The sequence below is a fragment of the Ochotona curzoniae genome, unplaced genomic scaffold (assembly GCF_017591425.1).
Source record: "Ochotona curzoniae isolate NIBS_2020 unplaced genomic scaffold, NIBS_Ocur_1.0 contig_2754, whole genome shotgun sequence".
Lineage (NCBI taxonomy): Eukaryota > Metazoa > Chordata > Mammalia > Lagomorpha > Ochotonidae > Ochotona > Ochotona curzoniae.
In genome coordinates, this window is record NW_024465582.1 from 33,160,153 (window position 1) to 33,181,854 (window position 21,702).

The 21,702-nt window shown below is 43.0% G+C and overlaps 1 protein-coding gene across 1 annotated transcript in view; it reads right to left on the bottom strand.

Annotated features, from left to right (window-relative positions):
• The window catches only part of CENPK (centromere protein K), a 29,496-nt gene extending 7,794 nt beyond the window's left edge, over positions 1–21,702 (bottom strand). The window contains exons 1-8 of the mRNA XM_040977603.1: positions 21,650–21,702; positions 14,082–14,222; positions 12,687–12,743; positions 8,490–8,562; positions 3,858–3,904; positions 944–1,026; positions 754–852; positions 54–180 (exon numbers count right to left, since the gene is read on the bottom strand). Coding sequence (XP_040833537.1) covers positions 54–180; positions 754–852; positions 944–1,026; positions 3,858–3,904; positions 8,490–8,562; positions 12,687–12,743; positions 14,082–14,186 — 591 coding nt within the window. The 5' untranslated portion in view covers positions 14,187–14,222; positions 21,650–21,702. The remainder of the gene's footprint in view (positions 1–53; positions 181–753; positions 853–943; positions 1,027–3,857; positions 3,905–8,489; positions 8,563–12,686; positions 12,744–14,081; positions 14,223–21,649) is intronic.

Below are 21,702 nucleotides of genomic sequence, written 5' to 3' on the forward strand. Positions count from 1 at the left end.
CTAGCTGAACTACAGAAATGATTTTCAGCAGGAATGTCTTCTCTAGAACTTACCTTTTTCTTCTTAGCACTTTTATCAGGGAGCGGGAAGTGGTCTTCCAGAAACTCACCCAAGGCAGTTAAAAGTTTCTTCTTGTATTTTTTTATGTTAAGAATTTTTGTTTTCAGCTCATTAAAGACCCTAAATGAAAAATTAAGGGAAACGTTTAACTGATAAAATAATATACACATGCAACTGATTATACTTGATCAACAACTCTGTGGAAGCTTCGTTTGCTCAAGCCAAATAACTGTCCTCATGAAAGTTTTATTTTTAATGTAGCATATAGGGAAACTAAAGGTGCAACAACAGGTCCTCTGCTGGGGAAGGCATCTGGACAGGGGCCCAGACGCTGCGTGCAGCGCCAGCACTCCATATCGGAGGGCCCAGGTTGAGTGCTTCTCGGACGTCATCCAGCGCCCTGCCAGTGCTGTACCCTGGCAGAGAGCAGAGTTGACTTGCAGCTCCCAGCTTCAGCCTGTTCCCGACCCAGTCCCTGGAGGAGCAGGTAACAGGATGGGAGCTCTGGCCTCTCAAATGTTCAAAAAATAAAAATGCACAATAAAAACATTATGTAACTAACAGTTGGTAACAAGTCAGAGCATCACTTGTGACAACTAGTAACATTGATCTTCTCTGAACTACATTTCATGTACTATATGTACATATATAAGTTTTCTCTTAGTTTAAAAATTTCGAACAAAAATGTAATACCTTGATTCAGGAAATGTTGCAACCTGATTTTTCAACTCACTGTACACTACATTCAGAGTTTCCTTTATCTGCTCCTGTTCATCCAGCCACTGTTGCTGCCTTTACACATAGAAAAACAAAACAATTAGCCAAATTAAAATACCAATTTCACATATATCAACAATAAACGTTAATTCTAATATAACTATACCTCTGTAAGTCTTCCTTTAACTTTGCATTCTTTGACTGAATACAAGATAGCACCATTTCAAGATCATGCCGCAATTTTTGAAACTAGAACAAAACAATTCAAATGAATGGCTTAGTTTTATCATATGGTTTATTTCTGAATCATGTAAAACTGAAACATTGGGCAAGGATTCTACAACTTAGGAATCAACAGTATAAAAAGTAGAGGAGAAAAGTAAAACACACAGCTAAATTTCTGGTAACATTCTACTTTAAAAATGAAAATATTACATATGAGTATGTATATACTTAGAAAGTATATACATAACAAAATTTCTGCTAACATTGTATTTTAAATATAAAAATATATGAACAATGTATTTCTGCTGAAATAGAAATCAATGACGAGATTTCAGTAATTACACAAGTTTTAATTATTAATCAGTGATTGTCTAGCAGGCATCATTAAAGAGGCAGGGATACAAAGGGGAACAACAAAAAGACGGATCCAGACAAACAATATATAACTCCAGCAAATGAATAAATGCCATGAAGAACAAATAAAGTAAAATAAGGGGAAAGCATGAGGGATGGCTACTTTAAGTAACATATTATGGAAAGACTTTTAAAGATTAATTTTTTTTCTTTTTCTTTGTTTTTTTCTTGAAAAGGCAGATTTATAGAGAGAAGGAGAGACAGAGAATAAGATTTTCTTTGAAAGATCTTGGGAAGAGGGTTCACTCCCCAAGTGGCCGCTGCAGTCAGAGCTGAGCCGATCAGAAGCAAGGATCCAGGAGCTTCTTCCGGGTCTCCCAAGTAGGGGTAGTGTCATCTATTGCTTTCCCAGGCCACAAGCAGGGAGCTGGATGGGAAGCGGAACAGCCAGGATACAAACTGGCAGCCAAATGGGATGCCGGCACATGCAAGGCGAGGACATTAGCTACTAGGCTACCATGTCACCCTAAATATACTAAATGTATAGTTAAAATTTTTACAGAAGAAAAGTATTTATCATTCAGTATCTCTTCATTTTTATTCTGTTTACTGGAAAGGTCCAGGTTGAGCTGACTTTACCTCTGAATTCAGGTACTTGAGAAATATGTCACAGTGATTATAAACACATTCTGTTATTAAAAAGATACTCCTCAGATTATTTCATGAAATTAATATGATCCATTTGTGAAAGACTAACAAAGATATCACAAGAAAACCAGACACCTCAGAAACACAAATGACAAATTATAACATAATATCAACATAAATTTAGCAATAAATAAGATTAATACACCCAAGCAAGGAAGGTATGATCACAGCACTGCAGTTTATGAAGCCATTCAAATCATTTTTAAAACCCATGCTATGTACCGTATTAACAGTGAGATCTGCATTCAGACTATGATAAAAAGTTAAATTCTCCCAAAATAACACAGATTCATTGAAATTTCTATGAAAACTCCAGTAAACTTTTATAGGGTCAACCCTATGAAAGAGTCAAGCCAACCTTAAACCTGCTTGTCAGATGCCTGGGCCCACAGAAATGCGAAACAATTGTGGAAACAGCTCAGACAGAGAACACATCCCAGCTGAGTTCAAAATTGACCATAAAAATAGGCCCAGTGTGATAGAGTAGTGGCTAAAGTCCTTGCCTTGCATACCCAGGGTCCCATATGGGCACCGGTTCTAATCCCAGCAGCCCCACTTCCCATCCAGCTCCCTGCCTGTGGCCTGGGAAAGCAGTAGAGGATGGCCCAAAGTCTTGGGACCCTGCATCCATGTGGAATACCTGGAAGAAGTTCCTGGATCCTGGCTTTGGATCGGCATAGCATCGGCCATTGCGCTCACTTGGGGAGTGAATCATCCGACGGAAGATCTTCCTCTCTGTCTCTCCTCTCTGTATATCTGACTTTCCAATAAATAAATAAATTAAAAAGAAAATCTGGTGTCCATATGGGATACCAGCATGCACAAGGTGAGGATTTAGCCATTGACCATCATGCCAGGCCTGCAAGACATCTTGAGTAAGGTGATGAAATCTCTTGCTGTCCCATCGAATCCTACATGGTATATGAACAATCCCTTTGTCCAACACATCCAATTATGACAACTCAGGACTTAATCATCTTCTAAAGGTCCTCCTTCCTAATATCAAACACTCAGTCCATCTAGGTATATTAAATATTTTATTGTTCACAGAGTTTAATCAACTGAACTCCAGATGTAAGATAAAAGATAAAAGTTTACATATTAATTTTAGCAATAGGTGTGACATAAAAATTCAGCTTTTAAAAACTTTTAAAAATACTCCGCTTAGAGCACATATTTTCACTGGTGGTTAAAATACCTATGTCCCATATCAGAAGGTATGGGTTCGATACTCCTCTCTGACTCACATCTCTACCCCGGAGTTCTCTGCTACGCACACAGGCAACCTGGGCAGCTTTGGTTTTAGCCACAGCCATTTGGGGAGCGAACCAGTGGATGAGAACACAACTTGATGAAACACACAAATAAAAATTATTTTTAAAAATGTTGCTCAGGGACCACCACTGCGTACTTGGGCAGCCGGTAAGGAGACTGGCCGAAGTACTGTGTGCTCCATTTCCAACCAGCTCCCTTCTAATGCTCCTGGGAAAGCAGTGGAGGAAGCAGCCAGTGCCTGGATCCCACAGGAAGCTGCTCCAGCTGGGGCCAGCTCCACCTTCTATGGCCATTTTGGGAGTGAACCAGAGAGGAACATGTCCATCCGTCTCTCTCCCTCTCTGTAGCTGGCTTTCAAATAAAGAAACATTTTTTTAAAAATTCAGTTCAATACACATATAAAAATGGAAAAAGAAGATTTTGAAGTGATTTCATCCCATTTCTTATGGCATAAGCACACCTAAAACAGTTCTAACCATAAATGTTAGGGATTAGTACAAATTCATTAAGTGACTTACCTCTTCTTTTCCTAATGTTACCAGCATATCTTCATTAAGAGGAACAACTACAAAAACAAAGTAAAACAAAATGATATATATTCTTAGCTAATTCTCAAGAATTTGATCTTGTGACTTAAGAAAATTCTTTCCTTTTCTGTCTCATATCATATAGCTCTTTATAAAATATCTGCATTTTGGGCCCGGTGCGGTGACACAGTGGTTACGGTCCTCACCATGCACGCCCGGGATCCCATATGGACACTGGTTCTAATCCTGGCAGCCCCGTCTCCCATCCAGCTCCCTGCCTGTGGCCCGGGAAAGCAGTTGAGGACGGCCCAAAGCTTTGGGACCCTGCACCCGCGTGGGAGACCCAGAAGAGGCTCCTGGCTCCGGATCGGCATAGCATCGGCTGTTGTGCTCACTTGGGGAGTGAATCATCGGACGGAAGATCTTCCTCTCTGTCTCTCCTCTCTGTATATCCGCCTTTCAAATAAAAAAAAATAATAAAAATAAATCTTAAAAAAAATCTGCATTTTACAAAATGATTTTTATTGAATTTCTTCCATATGCAACCAGCTACATATAATTTCGGTAATACTTAAACCATTTGGTTCTACTTTTTAAGATTTATTTATTTTTATTGCAAACTCAGATATATAGAGAGGAGGAGAGACACAAAGGTCTTCCGTCCAATCATTCACTCCCCAAGTGGCCTCAAAAGTGGGAGCTGAGTCAATTTGAAGTCAAGAGCCAGGAGCTTCTTCCAAGTCTCCCATGCAGGTGCAGGGTCCCAAGGCTTTGGGCTGTCCTCAACTGCTTTCCCAGGCCACAAGCAGGGAGCTACCTGGGATGTGGAACTGCCGGGATTAGAACTAGCACCCATATGGGATTCTGGTGCGTTAAAGGCAAAGATTTTAGCTGCTAGGCCACCGCGCCCAGCCCAGGATGAAGAATTTTTAGGATTTATTTATTTGGAAGGCACAGGTACAGAAAGGGAGATGGGGAGACACGTAGGGGGATGTTCTGTCCCCACAGGTTCCCTCTCCAGCTGGCCGCAACAACCAGAGCTATGCAGGCTGGAAGCCAGGAACCAGGACCTTCTTCCAGGTCTCCCTTGTGGGTGCAGATACCCAAGTGCTTGCCCTTCTCTGCTATTTTCCCAGGCACACTGGCAGGGAGCCTGATTGGAAGTAGAGGTAGGGACACAAGGCAAACTGGTTTCCATTTAAGATGCAGGCACAGCAAGCGGCAGGCTTACTCACAATGCCACAGAACTGGCCCCAGTTCTAAGATTTAAGTTTAAAAATAAAAATCTCCTTTTTGTCAGTATGGTCAAGAAGAACATGACAATATTCACTCAAATAATCAATTCAACCAACACAATACAGTGGAATGTAAGCATAGAGAGGTCTTCAACATGCTTCCAGCGTGGTGGCCAGTGGGAACAGGATCTCCGTGACTGGATAACCTGTGCCTGCTGTGGTCCCAGGGCAATGGGGTGTCAGGTGAGGAAGAGGATAAGGCTTCGACTTTGAACGTGTTTACACAAATGGAACAAAATACCTAAAAAAAAATTTAACTTCTGAGGCAAAAAAATTGCACACTGAAAAATACATAACACTACTGAGATAAACCAAAGGAAACATAAATAAATGAAAAGATATTCCATACATATAGACTGTAAAATTAACATTATTAAACTATCCAAGCCACCCAAAGCAAAGATGAAAGGAAATTCCTATCAAAACGTCATGATTTTTTTTCCAAAGAAATAGAAATATTCATCCTAAAGTCCATACGGAATTGCAAGGGGCATAATATGGCTAAGATAAGCTTGGAAAAGAGGACGTTGGAGGGCATCTCACTCTTAGATTGCAAGGCTTATGACAAGGTTACATTAAACAAAATGGTGTAGCAGTGCTATGCAGAATTGGCTGTATACAGATAGATACACTAACCAATGGAATACAATAGTGAGGCTGGAAAAAACTCTCACATATTTGTTCAAATATAATCAACAAAGATGATAAGACAACCCAATGAGAATAAACAGTTTTCTGCAAAAGTTATATATAAAACAAGAGAAAAATGAATTGAAGTCCTTTCCTCAGAACATATCCAACTTAATTTCAAATGGATCAAAGAACAAAATATGAGCTAAGACTATAGGGCCCGGAGCGGTATCCTAGTGGCGAAAGTCCTTGCCTTGCATGCACTGGGATCCCGTATGGGCATTGGTTCATATCCCGGCAGCTCCGTTTCCCATCCGGGTCCTTTTCTGTGGCCTGGGAAAGCAGTTGAGGATGGCCCAAAGCCTTGGGACCCTGCACCCGTGTGGGAGAGAGACCTGGAAGAGGTTCCTGGCTCCTCGTTTCGGATCGGCTCAGCTCCCACTTTTGAGGTCACTTGGGGAGTGAATCAGTGGAGGGAAGATCTTCCTCTCTGTCCCTCTTTCTCGCTGTATATCCAACTCTCCAATAAAAAAATAAATCTTTAAAGAAAAATTATCAACCATTCCAGGAAAGCATGGAAGCAGATTCATGATACTTATTCTGCAAAAATTTCCTGCTATGTTACCACAAACACATGCAATCAAATATAGAAATAATTGAAACATATAGGCAAAAGATTTATATGATCTGAAGAAAAACCAGAGTACGCTAATTGCAATATATAAAAATTTAAAAACTCTTCATCATAAAGCATAGCAAAAAACACCCTATGAAACAAAATATCTACAAACACCATGTGACAGACTTTTAAAAATTCTTTAATAAAGGGTCAGTATTTGGCACATATAAAGAACTTTTACAAGCTAATAATTTAAAAAAGAAAACTCAACAAATCAAAACACTTCAATTGACATTTCTTAAAAAAAAAAAAAACACATAGGACAAGATATTCAACAAGATGTTCAATATAACCAATCTTTTAAAAAACAAAAACCAACACCACATTATTACCTCACATGCAATAGAGGCATAGGTTGGCCCATTTTAGCTAACACGTTAGCATAGACTGGGCAATTTATAAACAACAGAATGTAGTCCACACAGTTCTGAAGGCTGGGAAGCCCAGAACAAGGGGCCAGCAGACTCGTTATGCTTCCAGGAAGGTGATCACTTGCAGTGGCATTCCATGACAGAGGCGGAAAAGGGACAAGCCTGCTTCAACTCTTTTTAAAAATAAGATTCATTCATTCATTCATTCACTCAAAAGGCAGAAAGACAGAGAAAGAGAGAGAGAGAGATCTTCCGATCTGGCTGCAGCAGACTGGAGCGAGGAGCCTAGCACTCCATCTGGGGCTGCCCTACCCCGGTGCCAGGAGCCCAGGTACTCCACTTCCCCACGTGGCGGCAGGGAGCTCATTTGTTGTCAAACATTCAATCAGGCATCTATACAGGATGCCAGAATTACAGGTGCTTAATTATACAGTGCTTATCCCACCGCAACCCAACGCTGGCCACTCAAACTTTTGTCTAGGGTCACTATTCTAATAGCTGTTTAGCAGAGCCGTCAGGAATTAACCATTTCCTTAAAGCCCACCTCTCCCCCTCCCCTGCCCCCTTTAGTTTTATTTGAGAGACAAAGAGCTCCCTCTGCTGGTTCATTTCCCCCACATCCTGCAATGACTACAGATGGGCAAGGTCCAAGCTGAGAGCCGGAAATTCAATACAGGTCTCCAGGACACTAGGAACTCAGTGACTAGCGTCACAATCCCAGGTTCCCAGGGCTTGCGTCAGAAGCCAGCAGGCTATCCAATCGGATGCATCCTAACAAAGCTCTTAGCGGCTAGACTATTAAATGTCTACCCTAGTCAATCTCTTAATATTTTAATACTGTTTCAATTTTTTTAAAAAAATTAATATCTATTTTATATATGAAAAGGCAAAAATTGGGCTTGGTGTGATAACTCAATGGCTAAACACTCACGCTGCATCCACGAGGATCCCAAATGGGCACTCAAGTGGGAGACCTGGAGGACGCTCCTGACCCCTCACTTCTAACAGCTCAGCTCTGGCCGCCAAGGCGATCTGGGCAGTGAACCAGCAGATGAAACACCTTTGTCTTCCCTAATCTCTGTAAATCGAATCTGCCTTTCTAATAAAAGTAAATAAATACCTTTTTTTTTTAAACTTAAAGACCTATATATTTATTTATTTTTATTGGAAGGTGACATATACAGAGAGGAAAGACGGAGAGGAAGATCTTCCCTCCGCTGATTCACTCCCCAAGTGAGCGCAACGGCTGAAGTGTGCATATCCAAAGCCAGGAGCCAGCAGTCTCTTTCAGGTCTCCCACATGGGTGCAGGGTCCCAAGGCTTTGGGCCGTCCTCGACTGCTTTCCCAGGCCACAGGCAGGGAGCTGGATGGGAAGCAAGGAAGCCAGAATTAGAACTGGCACCCACATGGGATTCCCAGTGCACTCAAAGTGAGGACTTTAACCACTAGGCTACTGAACAGGGCCCCCAAAAAATCTCTTTTAGACAGATTTTCCTAGCAATGTATAGGAAGGAAATGGAATACTTCCTGAAATCAGTGAAACTAAAACAATTTCACGGAGCCCAAATCTCATAATTCTTTTGTAATCAGTAAACTAATTTCTCATTAATTTGCTTACAAAAACACAAACTGAAACCAGAATCTTACCTGTAGGTGTTTCTTTTTGCAACTGACTGAGCTCAGCAGTCAAACATTTCATTTGCATAAGTGATACTGAAAGCTACAAAAGAATAAAACAAAGTTATTTTTATGGACGAATCATAGCTACTCACTAATAAAAATGTAGACAAGTCTTAACGCCGTACTAGCAAGTTCCTAATATAAATGCCTGACACAATAGCACCGCACGTGACGCACACGGAGAGCACGGCAGTCCCCTGGGTATCGGAGCAGAAGAAGAACGGAACAAACTGGGCAACCACCCCGGCCAAACAATCACAACAAAACCTGGCTCACTGGAGGCTCAGACCAGCTAAGTCAGCCAATGGGCCTCGGGAGGCCGTCCGCGTCCTGGGATCGGCTTATCCGACTGCATTTCAAAACTATCCAAACCACTTGTGCAGGACCCTCGGAGCATGCACCTCACTGGGAGCCCGGGCTGATATCGCTGGCTGCTCCCCATCCCCAGGTACTGGGGCATTTGGGAGGCTGGCCATGTCCTCCCCCTTTGTCCCTCTCTTCCCCCAATACAGGAAGAAATAGAGACTTTTCCCTAGCCCTCCATTCTTCCTACCCTGACCAACTATGTAAACATCATCAAAACTTGAAAATTAAACAAAGCTCTCTGTATATCTGACTTTGCAATAAATCTTTAATACAATAAAAATCAATGTCCCGGTAAAAAAAAAATTAAAAAGCACCTCAAAACTAAAAAATTAACAGTATGCTATTTAAAAAAAAAAAAAGATTTATTTGTTTTGTTGTAAAGTCACATTTACACAGAGAAGGAGAAACATAAAGATCCTCTGTCTACTGGTTTACTCTTCAAGTGGCCTCAACAGTGGGAGCTGAGCCAATCCGAAGCCAGGAGCCAGGAGCCTCTTCCAGGTCTCCCACACGGGTGCAGGGTCCCAAGGCTTTGGGCCGTCCTCGACTGCTTTCCCAGGCCACAGGCAGGGAGCTGGATGGGAAGTGGAGCAGCCGGGATTAGAACCGGCGCCCATATGGGATCCTGACGCATGCAAGGTGAGAACCTTAGCCACTAGGCTATTGGCCCAGGCCCTTATTTTTTACCAATGCTTTTAAAAGACACGTTTGGTTAAAATTCACTTTTCCCTTTCCATGCCCTTTCAGAAAAAGGTTACTTTTGTTTTAGTTGAGTAGCTACAAATAAGCTTACATGGAGACTGTTCTTAAATGAGACCAATTCTACAAGCTACACATAAAAAAAATCACTTTTCTTCAGGACCCCAGCCTGTGGCCTGGAAAAGCAGCAAAGGTTGGACCAAAGCCATGGAAACCTAGACCTGTGTGAGGGATTAAGAAGAAGTATCTGGCTCCTGGCTTCAGAATGTCTCAGCTCCCACTGTTGAGGCTACTTGGGGAGTAAACCAGTGAATGGAAGATCTTTCTCTCTGTCATATCCATCAAAAGACAAGCAGATATGTCCTCACAGTGCCTGAGGACAGCAAGATTAGCCCTCTTTCTCTTGACTTCTTAGCACCACCAAGAAGTTTTTTCTTTTTTTTTTTTAAAGATTTTTTTCTCAATTGCAAAGAAAGATATACAGAGAGGAGAAGAGACCAGAGGAAGATCTTCCATCCAATGATTCACTCCCCAAGTGGCTTCAATGGCCAGAGCTGAGCTGATCCGAAGCCAGAAGCCAGGAGCTTCTTCAGGGTCTCCCACGCAAGTATAGGTTCCCAAGGCTTTGGGCCGTCCTTGACTGCTTTCCAGGCCACAAGCAGCGAGCTGGATAGGAAGTGCGGCCACCATGATTAGAACCAGCGCCCATATGGGATCCTGGCACATGCAAGGCAAGGACTTTATTAGGTTACCACACCAGGAACCAAGAAGTTTCAATGTAAGATAAACAGTGGACTTGAACGTTATAGTCAGATAATGTACTTCTATATCCCAGTACTTGACAGCAAAGAACAGCGTTTGGTGATCCGGAGGAATTCGATTCTGATCCTGGATCTTGGCCTTTATATTTTCCATTGCACCCAAAATATGTGCCTCAAGAGTAATGAGCTTCCCTGTAAGGGTTTCTGTGAAAATCCAGCTGTGTCGGCAGTCCCCCACAGACCCACAGGTAAGGGTCAGAGGGCTGTGTGTGTTTTATTATTACTAAGAAAGATAACACATTTTAAAAGTAGTATTGAAACTAGGCAAGAACTACCATCTAATGTATTCATATCACTTCTGCCCACATTAGATGGAAACAAGACATTACTGATATTGATTTTTAATCTATAAAAACTTGTTCAATTTCATATAATACCAATGAACCACATCTCTTAGTCTGCCGGAGCCTGACAAGGCAAATATTCAAATCACTTATCATACTGTAAGTTTATATGACCCTTCCAAAATCACAGCATTGTTTCATTTAAATATCAACATTTAATAAATGCTGCCATTTTCCTGTTTAAATGGTTTTTCTTGACTAGGAATGTTTCAGGCTTAAATTATGAACGCTTTACACTTCCTAGCTGTTCAGGAAAGAGCAAACAAAGCAAGCCTAAGATGTCTGACATTTACTTGTTGTATGTTATTGTTAAAGCAGAGCAACAGAGCTGAGAAGGATCTCCCCAATGCTGGTTCACACTGCAACGGCCAGAAGAGCCGGGAGCTTGGGATTCAAGCTCCGCCAGTGGTGGCAAAACCCAAGGTCAAAGCCCCAGCACTCTCATGCAGTTTCTACCATACAGGAATCACATTTGCCAAAGGAATTAGATCATATTTTACTTCCTATACTTGCACAATGTCTTTCCAAGTACAATATTCAGTTTTACCCTATAAAACATACTGTATTTTTTTTTTTACAGATTCAAAATATTTTAGGGGCAGAAAAGATGATTTAATCTCTTATCACCAATTACGAAAGATTCTATGTAAAAAGCACTTCTAAAAGTCAAAAACCAATTTTCCTCTTCTTTCACATTTCTTATTGAGTATGCTCATATTTACAGATTATTTTATATTGTAATAATCAATTAAAGTTATTATTCTTGACCCCAAACTTGTATAACCGGAGTAACATCAAATTGATTCTTCAGTCACTTACCATAGCCTCATTAGCTCTGGAGAACTGATACTGCAATCACCTGTCTTTTGACTGTTCTTAAAATTTCTAACCCTAGGGGCCAGTGCAATAGCGTAGTGGTTAAAGTCCTCACCTTGTACACCTGGGATCCCAAATGGGCGCCAGTTCTAATCCTGGCTGTCTACCTCCCATCCAGCTCCCTGCCTGTGGCCTGGGAAAGCAGTCAAGGACGGCCCAAAGCCTTGTGACCCTGCACCACGTGGGAGACCCAGAAGAGCTCCTGGCTCCTGGCTTCGGATTGGTTCAGCTCCAGTCATTGCAGTCACTTGGGGAGTGAACCATTGGACGAAGATCTTCCTCTCTGTCTCCTTATCTCTGAATATCCAACTTCCCCATAAAGATAAAAATAAATCTTAAAAAAAAAAAAAAGAATTTCTAACACTAAAATGTTTAATTTTTTTTCTGTGGTTAAATACATCTAACCATTGCTTATAATATCTAGATTTCTATTATTAGCTAAGAAATTTTACCCTCTCTGGCTTGCACAAATATTTTCCACGCTTACAAATTTTGATAAACCATCTGGAATTGACATTGTATGGACATTATATTAATTTTACTGTTAACATTGTCATTTAACTAATTTGTCCCTTTCTGATAGATTTTACCTACCACGTCTGTCATACTTTAAATTCTTAACCTGTTCTGCTGATCCAGTGATTTTTCTTAAATTCTAAGTTCTTTAAACTCTGAAACTATGATTATTAAAAATAATATTTTTAAAGTCTATGGTAAAACCAATTAAGATTCCAAAGACAGTTGCCATTATTCCTACCACAAAGTAAGCTCATGTTCTAGATTTTAACTTAATAGGAAACAACAAGCAATTCATGTAAGTGTTAAATGTATGTTAAAAAGGCAAGTGATAAAGAAAATACTCTCACTTAACAGCATATTCTAAAAGAATGCGTTTTGAGAATATTGCTCAAACTCTTCAATCACAAAGAACAGACCATCTTCCAAATGATGAAGCATATGAATCCTAGCAAAGCTTTTTATGTTAGAATAAAGACACATACAGTTTTTATTTTAAAAGAAATTCTACTTAACTTTTTAGCAAGGAAAAATATTTATACCTGAGCATTTGAATCCGTGAGTGTCTCCGTTCCAAAAAGCAATAACTTTTTCTGACACTTGAATTAGAAAGCAAAGAAAACAAGTTACACGCATGGCTGTTTTTCCCTGCCCCTTATCATGCTATGAAATGCACAAGCAAATCCATTCCACACCTTTTGTACAAGCCCAAGGCATTGCTCCTTTAAAAACAGTATTCAAGTATCTAAGGAAAGAGTTCATTTATAAGCTTTCTAAGCAAGACAACAGGAAAATAGTCCAGTAGGTTCCAAAGTGAATACATCATCAGATGAAAGAAAGAATGGCAGACTGAAGGAAAACAAATAAAAACTAATGGGGCTGGTGTGATGGCTCAACTAGCTAATCCTCCAAATGAAAGCACTGGCATCACATACGGGTGCCAGCTTGTGCTCCAGCTGCTCCACTTGCCCTCCAGCTAGCTGCTTGTGTCCGGACAGCTCCACTTGCCCTCCAGCTTCCTGCTTGTGGACTGGGAAAGCAGCAAAGGATGGCCCAAAGCCTTGGGACCGTGTTGGAGACATCTAGGGAGTTCCTCCTGGCTTGAGATAACTCAGTTCTACAGGTTCTGGCCTTGTGGCCATTTGGGGAGTGAACCAGCAGATGAAAGATTTTTCTCTTCCTGTTTTCACTTCTCTTGGTAAATCTGCCCTTCCAATAAAAGCTAATAAAGCGTTCCATTAAAAAAAATAACTAAAAGCTGTGTTGAATTAGAAGCCAGGTAATGGAAAAAGCGGGAGATTAAGAGCGAAAGAAAAATAGAAAAAAAAAAAAGCACAACATAATAACAAGTAACAAAACAGAGATAAAGATCCTAAAAGAATAAGCCTTAAAGAGACACTGCTCTCTGTCACTAAAAAAATCCAAAAATATTAATAATAATGATTATATTTCAAAGGTAAAAAAACATGGAGCATTTATATTTTATCTGTGCTTATATCTAGCTGAAATATTTCTCAATACAAAATTTTTAAACTATACATGATCGTGTCACGGCTGTGCTTCTAATCCTTCGTGGTTCCCCATATTACACACTCAACAAAACCCTTCATGTTCTGAACCCCAGCTCTCCAGTCTCACCCCCTTCCTGTAACTTGCATTACCCATAATATTCTACAAAGAGCCCTCTAAACTCTCGCCAAACTTATTAATTTTGTTCTTCTTGCTTAGTACATTTCTCCCACACTTGAAAGCTAACTCCTATTTTTCATTAGAAAGTAAATCAGTGATTAGATCTTTTAGAAAGCATTCTTTGATCCTTTCCACCTGAGTAAATAATTAACATACAAAATGATGACTTTTGAGAACTAGCATAGTTATTTCCTCCCTAACAGTATTGAATAGCACATTTGTTAACACTTTTAATTTTTGATACTTACATCTTCTAAACCTTTCCACAATTCTTCACATTCTTTCATAAGTTCTTCTTCAGCATCTGTAACAACTTCCACATCTGTGGTACTATCCAGATTGAGATCTGACATTTGCTTTGTGATTTTCTTAACTTTCTGGCAAGAAGACTAAAATTAAAAATATGTATTCATTCAAAAATGTTTTTGAACACATATTACCTGCCAGATACTCACCTAGGTGTTAAAGATACAGTCATGAACAAAAGAAACAAAAATTCTCCTTACCATGGAAAAATTTCTGTGGATAAAAACAAGGGAGGAAAGAAATGTGGAAATACACAGCGATAATATAATGGTAAGTAAGGTAATTATGCAAGGTAACTGAGAAGCCAACAACTAAGCAAAAAGACATGAAAGAAACATGGGGGCGAAACCCAGGGATGTAGAGAGAAAGAAATTCATTCAGAGGAAACTGAAAATTCAAAATATTGTGGGCACTGTGACAGCAATATGAGTCATGTCCTTAGACTGTCAAAACAGCCTGTTTTGACAACAGTGGAGTAAATAAACTGACAGCAGACAATATAGTGACAACAATAATGGTGAAATCATATCAGTTTTGAACGCTGTTTTAAGGGCTTAGGTTGCATTGACAAACAATTAGGAAGTTTTGAGGACCAACACCAACTGAATTGCATTTCCACACTACAACTACGGTTAGCTACAGTTAATCCGAACAGAAGCAAGAAAACCGATGAGAAAACTGCTGTAATGACCAACGTAGCATATTGACCAAGATAGAAACGACAGAGGCAGAACATTTCCAATTCTCTATTTTTCAAATCAGCCAGTAGAATTTTAATAGTCTGCATATGGAGTATCAAAAAAAGAGAAGAGTTCATTATTGCTAAAAGAAAAAAGTTTGGGCCCTAGTTGTTGGACAGATTACCTACAAGGATAATAACTATTACAATCAAGTATACTGTAAGGAAGAACAGGTGGCACCATCCGGTGGCATGAGATTCAGAGTTGGGCACTTAAGGAGATAGAGCCGAAATGCCAGACAAAGCAAAAAAGTGTGTGTGTATAAAACAAGACTACACATCCACTCCAAATATTCTTATTCCTATGGAACTTTACACTTTGTACTAATTAATAACCTACCAAAAGAGAAGTTCTAAGGAAATTATAGCTTGAGGGATGGAGTTGCCAGTTACTAAGTGAAAAAGAAACTTAAAGAAACGTACTAGGCAAAATGTGGGAGGAATGCTGATTAAGAATTCAATTTAGAAGCCACTGCACCCCAGCTGTAGGCAACACGTTAGGTTGCATTGAACCTATGCCAAGTATTACACTGCTGTGAGAAAACCATCCAATAGCTGGTGGGCATCCTGGGCCTGCTTAAAGCCAAATTGTGGTAACTATACCAGTATGTCACAGTCATCTATTCTTTTTTTTAAAGATATGTAGGAGACAGATGCTGGCACACCAACAGACAGGGTCTGGGGACCCCTGAGCAAGCATGCGTGGGCCCTGGGTAGGCAGGCAGGGACCGAGGCATGGCACGCTGCCAGAGGGCTGGGCACAGGGGGCTGTGGATTGCTCAGGGAGGGGGTCTGGAGACTTGTGGCAGAGAGGACTGCTGAGGGAGAACGTGGCAGGTGAGGAGCGACTTCTAAGTACACTTCCACCTACCTGGCTACTGCACTTGCAGGTCATGAGTGGGCTGAGACTGGGTGATTTACAGGAGGGAAACTGGAGGCTCTTTTGAGGCCAAGCCAATAATACAATCACCCATGTGGGAGACCAGAGCTGGGATTGTTCGTATCAACCATCCCCTTCTGGTGCACACAAAAGCCACAGCTGGAGGTGGCCTGCCTGGCAGGGCTCCATCACAATAGCCACCAGTGAGTGTGGGGGGGTGGGCAGCATGTGGACCATGTTAGGCTGGTCCATGATACTAACCAGCTCACAGAAGAACTGGGTCTGGGAGTAGATTCTGTGGGGGATCATGGCTCACCCCTGTGGGACTGCCATACCAGCTAATTTGCTCTAGGGCTTGGGGTGGTGACGGACTGAGTTAGGCATGACCATGGAACTCGGCAACACTCATGGATACTGGGGTTGGGAACAGGCTGAGCTGATCCAGGCTGTAGCACCCACAGGTGCATCCAAGGATTGGGTGTGGGGTGGGCTGTGCCTCAACATCCACCAGTATACACAAAGGCTGACACTGTGGGGTAGGTTACCCAGAAAAGGCCTAACACCCACTGGCATGCCTGAGATCTGGGTCAGCGAGTGGGCCCGGTGGGAGAAGTTAGGAAACTCCCCTAGTGGGCCATCATTCCCGATGGTGAGTCAGGGCTGGGTGTTGGTCAGGCCAGGCAAGGCTGCCTCACCTGTCTCCAGCAGTGTGGGTTGCCTTTGTAAAAAGCAGACTGGGAAGGGCCAGGCCAAACCATAGCATACTGCCATGTGCAGGAGTCAGGATGGGGTATGGGCCATGCCAAGCCTCACTAGGTTATCACACTGACCAGTCTGCATGAAAGCCAGGGATGGGGGCAGACCTGGCAGGGCTAGGCGGCAGCACTCACCAGCCAGAGCTGGGACTGGAGGTGGGCCAGGCCAGGCCAGGCTGCAGCATATGATGGCAAAGGCCAAAGACAGGAGATGGGTTATCCTGGGCTTTGTCAGACCGACCACTAGCATGTGCAAGATCTGTGGCTGAGGGCAAGTCTGGTTGGGGATCTAAGAGGATGCCCCAGCTGGGCTGAGGTTCCCACTAGTGAGCATGAGCTGGGATGTGGGCGGCGAACTGATTTGGGCATAGCTGCAGCATCTATTAGCACAGGTGTGGACTGTGTGTGTGGTGTGCTAGACTGAGCCAGGTTTCAGCACATGCTGGGGCTCACAAGACCCAGGATAGGGATAGCACAGTCTGGGCGAGGTTTCTGTACCCACTGAACCATGAAAGAGCTGGGTCCAGGAGTGAACCAGGGATGGCTGGGCTATAGCACCCAACAGTAAGTGATGGACTGAGTGTGCGCTGGTCAGGTAAAGTCACTGTTCCTGCCATGACAAGAGATGGGCTAAATCAGGCTGGGCTAAGAACCCATGGGTATGCATGAGATCTGCCACTGGGAGGTGACCTGATAGAGGAGCCTGGGAACTCCTCTATTAGGACGCAGTCCCTTCAGGTGAGCGCAAGAACCAAGGCCGGGAACATCCCAAACACGGCCAGGTTATAGTACCGACTGGCGTAAGTGTGGGTCAGGTCTTGGAGTGGGCCAGGCTAGGCCAGTTCATAGCACCCACTGGCAGATTGGAGAACCAGGACAGAATGCGGGACCGGCTAGTTGGGCCCACAACACCAATCAATTCACATTAGGGCCAGGACTGAGAGCTGGCTGGGCTGGGCTAGGCTGCTGTACTCGCCAGCATGAACTGGAGATGGGTACAGGCCAAGCTAGGCAAGGCTAACCTAGGTTGCAGCATCAGATGGTGGATGCTGAGGTGAGGGGAGCCATGCCACTCTGGGCTGCAGCTCCCACCAGCACAAGTAAGACCCAGGATGGGGCAAGCCCAGCATGGGGCAAGCCCAGCATGGGAGCTAGTGTGGTTCCCCTTCTGGGCCACTGGTCCCTCTGGTGAGCCTGAAATCTGGGGCTGAGGGCAGACCAGGCCAGGCAGAGGTACAAAACCCACTGGCCTGCATGCAGCTACCTGGGTTAGGGGGAGAGCCAGGCTACCTAAGCAACTGTACCGAGTGGTGCATGCATGAGCCAGAGTAAGCACAGAATGCTTGGGCTTTGTCACAGCATCAGCTGGCAACTGCTGGGACTAGGGGCAAGTCCTGTCAGGACAACCCAATGAACCACCTGGAAAATGCAAGATCTGGGGCTGGGAGTGGACCCAGGAATGAAACTGTGGGCACCCCTCTGATAGGCTGCAGCTTCCACTGATGAGCATGAAAACCAGGCCTGGGGGCAAGCCTGGCTAGAGAGGTGGTGGCACCTGCCGGCATGAGCGTAGGCTGGACAGTAGTCAGTTGGGCTGAGTTAGGCTCCTGTGACGATTGATGTGTACAAGAACCAAATGGGATGCAGGACACACTGGACCAGTTTGCAGATATACTGGCATGCCCAGGAACTGGAGCTGAGGGCAAGCCTTTAGGAGTCACTCTGAGTAGGCTGCAGTTCCCACTGGTGTGTCTGAGGGCAAGTGTGTGATAGGCAAGGTTAGGTTGGGCTACAGCATCCATTGGTTAGTGTATGAAGTGAAGCTAGGGACAGAACTGATTAGGTGACTGTAACTACCTATATGCTTGTAGGCTGATGTAGATGATGGACTGAGCTGGAACCCACACTGGCTGACACACACAGGAGTCAGGTCTAGAGTCACCTCTGGCGAGATTTCATTGGGGACCCCCCAACTGCAACACTGGACTCAGAACTCCAACCATGGTGAAATCACAGGATATGTGGTTTGACCGTGGAGTGCACATGTCACAACTGTGTCTCCACAGTTGCTGAGGCCTGTGCAGTAGATGGCATGCAGGACATGACAACCAGTTCACTGAGGCCTGCAGAGGACATCTAGTTCCATGAAAGGCAGAACAATTTGGACAGCTCCCTCAACAAGCATCTGGGCGAATCAAGACTCTAAGGTGGACTATGTCAGCCCATGGACCTTGAAGGGATTTCCTCAGTCTAGAAGCAATGAAATCAACAGCAACTCAAACTATCGAAACCACTTAAGCAGTATCCTGGGAACATGCTCCACATCGGGGACCCTAGGATGACATTCGGTGGTCTTCCTCCATTCCCGGTTACTGATGTGGTTGGGTTGCTGGGTGAGACTCCACTTTCCCAATATCAGAAGAAAAAAGGAGATTAGAGGCAGCTGTCTCATCCACTTTCCCCATTCCTCAACCCTCTCCACCCCAACTGGTGGTCCACATGGGCATGCATCCCTTCAGTTATGTGGATTAAAACAATTAATTAATTAAACTTAAAAAGCCTTACCTTCCCCCCAAAAAAGTCAGTGCAGTGGCATAGCAGCTAATCCTCCACTGTGCTGGTATCCCACAAGGGAGCTGGCTCCTATTCTGGCTGCTCCATTGCTGATCCAGCTCCCTGCTTATGACCTGGGAAAGCTGTGGAGACAAGCTCCAGCCTTTGGGCCCCTGCACCCACATGGGAAACCCAGAAGACACTCCTGGAGCCTGCCTTCGATCAGCTAGGCTTTGGCCATTGTGGCCACTGAGGGAGTGAACCAGGGGATGGAAGACCTCTCTCTGGCTCTCCTTCTCTCTGTAAAATCTTTCAAATAAAAATAACTAAGCTTTAAAAAGAAACCAAAAATATTTGTAATAAATATGATAACCAAGACCTGATTTCTTTAATGCATGATGAATACCTAAAAATTAATATTAAGCAAACAGCATAACAGCACTAAAAAGCTGCCTACCGCACAGTTACTTTTGAAGGGAAGGAGACAATAAAGAAAAGTAAGGAAGGTGGGCCTGGTGTAATGGTTCAATTAGCTAATTGTCTACCAGCAAGGGCTGGGATTACATATGGGCACTGGTTTGGGTCCTGGATGCTCCACTTCTCATCCAGCTCCCTACTCGTGGCCTGAAAAGCAGTCCGGTACGGCCCCAAGCTTTGGGACTCTGAACCCGCATGGGAGACCCAGAAGCTCCTGGCTACAGGTTCTGGATCAGCTCAGCTCCAGCTGCTGTGGCCATTTGGGGAGTGAACCAGCAGATGGAAGATCTTTCAGTCTCTCCTTGTCTCCTTAATTCTGATCTGCCTTTCAAATAAAAACAAGTAAATATTTTAAAAATGTAAACCACAAAAAAGGAAAGAGGGAAAGGTAATTACAGTGGCCCAAAGGGAGACTTCTGAGGTGATTTTAAAGCTTAGTTATTTGCCTGCAAAAAGGTAAGAATGTTCACCTAATAGCAGTTCACATGCATTACATTTATTTCAAATAGGTTTTTTGGTGTCTGCTTTCATTCTACAACAAAGAGGTAAACAATAATATAGACAAATAACACACTAGAGAATTCAAGGAAAAATGCCTTTAAAATACAGAAAATAAATTCATTCTTAACTTTTAATATAATTCATACGAATGTACATTAAATAAGTACTTCTCATTCAGACTGGCAGTAATGTAAATTTTGATAGCAAACCCAATTGGTAACCATAAGGGGCATGAAGTACTGGCAGGCCTACCATTTTGCAGGATACTGAGAGACAGCCATCCAAAAGAATTTTTCTAAGATTTACTTCATGGGGCATAGGAGCTTAAGCCTCGACCTGCAGTGCTGGCTTTCTAAATCAGCACCAGTCCAGGTCCCAGCTCCTACACGTACCAAACAGCTTTCTACCAACGGCCTGGGAAAGCAGTGGAGGACAGCTCAAAGCCTTGGGACCATGAGCACATGTGGGAGGCCTGGGAGAAACTCTTGGCTTCAAAATAGCCTAGCTCCAGCTGGCACAGTCATTTGCGGAAGATCTCTCTTTCTTTCTCTCTAACTCTGTCTTTCAAATGAAAATAAAATTTTTTTTTTAAAAAAGTACACTGAAAATTATTAAAAAAAAAAAAAGACTTATTTACTTAGAAGGTGTAATCAGAGGCAGTGGGGGGAGGCCAAAACTGATCTTTCATCCATGGTTCATTCTTCAAATGGCCACAACGGTGAGAACTGGACATGCCTAAAGCCAGAAGCTTCTTCTGGGTCTTCCATGCGGGTGCAAAAGCACAAAAATGGAGCAGCTGGGAAATAAACTGGTACTCCCTTAGGATGCCAACACCAAAGGAAGCAGCTTCACCCACCATGCACAGCACCAGACTGCAAAAATTATTTTTCAAGATTTTTTTTTATTTGAAAGGCAGATACACAGCAAGATCTTCCATCTGCTGGTTCACTAGCCATACGGCCATAACTGCAGGGGCTTGGCCAGGCTAAACACAGAAGCCAGGAGCTTTCTCCTGGTCCCATATGGGCACAGGGGCCCAAACGCTTAGGGCCATCTTCTGCAACCTTCCTTGGCTCATTTTCAGGGAGCTATCCATCAAAACAAAAATTTGTTTCAGATTCATTTATTTTTATTGGAAAGTCAGATATACAGAGAGGAAGATCTTCCATCCAATGATTCACTCCCCAAGTGGCAGCAGCAGCTAGAGCTGTGCCAACCCAAAGCCAGGAGCCAGGAACCTTTTCCGGGTCTACCATGCAGGTGCAGGGTCCCAAGCATCTGGGCCATCCTCGACTGCTTTCCCAGGCCACAAGCAGGAAGTTGGATGGGTAGCGTGGCCTCTGGGATTAGAACAGGTGCCCATATGAGATCTCGGCACTTGTCATGCAAAGACTTTAGCCACTAGGCTACCGCGCAGGACCCTCCATCAAAATTTTAAATGCATTTTTCTTCTTCCCCAGAAATTCTACTAAAAATAATATTACACACAGATATGTTTATACAAGCCTATACAAAATTACTTCTGCATCATCTATATATAAATGAAAAATTCTTAAAGCATTAATTCTATATGCTTTCTCATTGAAAATCCAAGCTGATACTTACAAACTGTTGAGACTTTGGAGAAATCACTGAAGTCTTCCTTGCCTCAGTTTCCC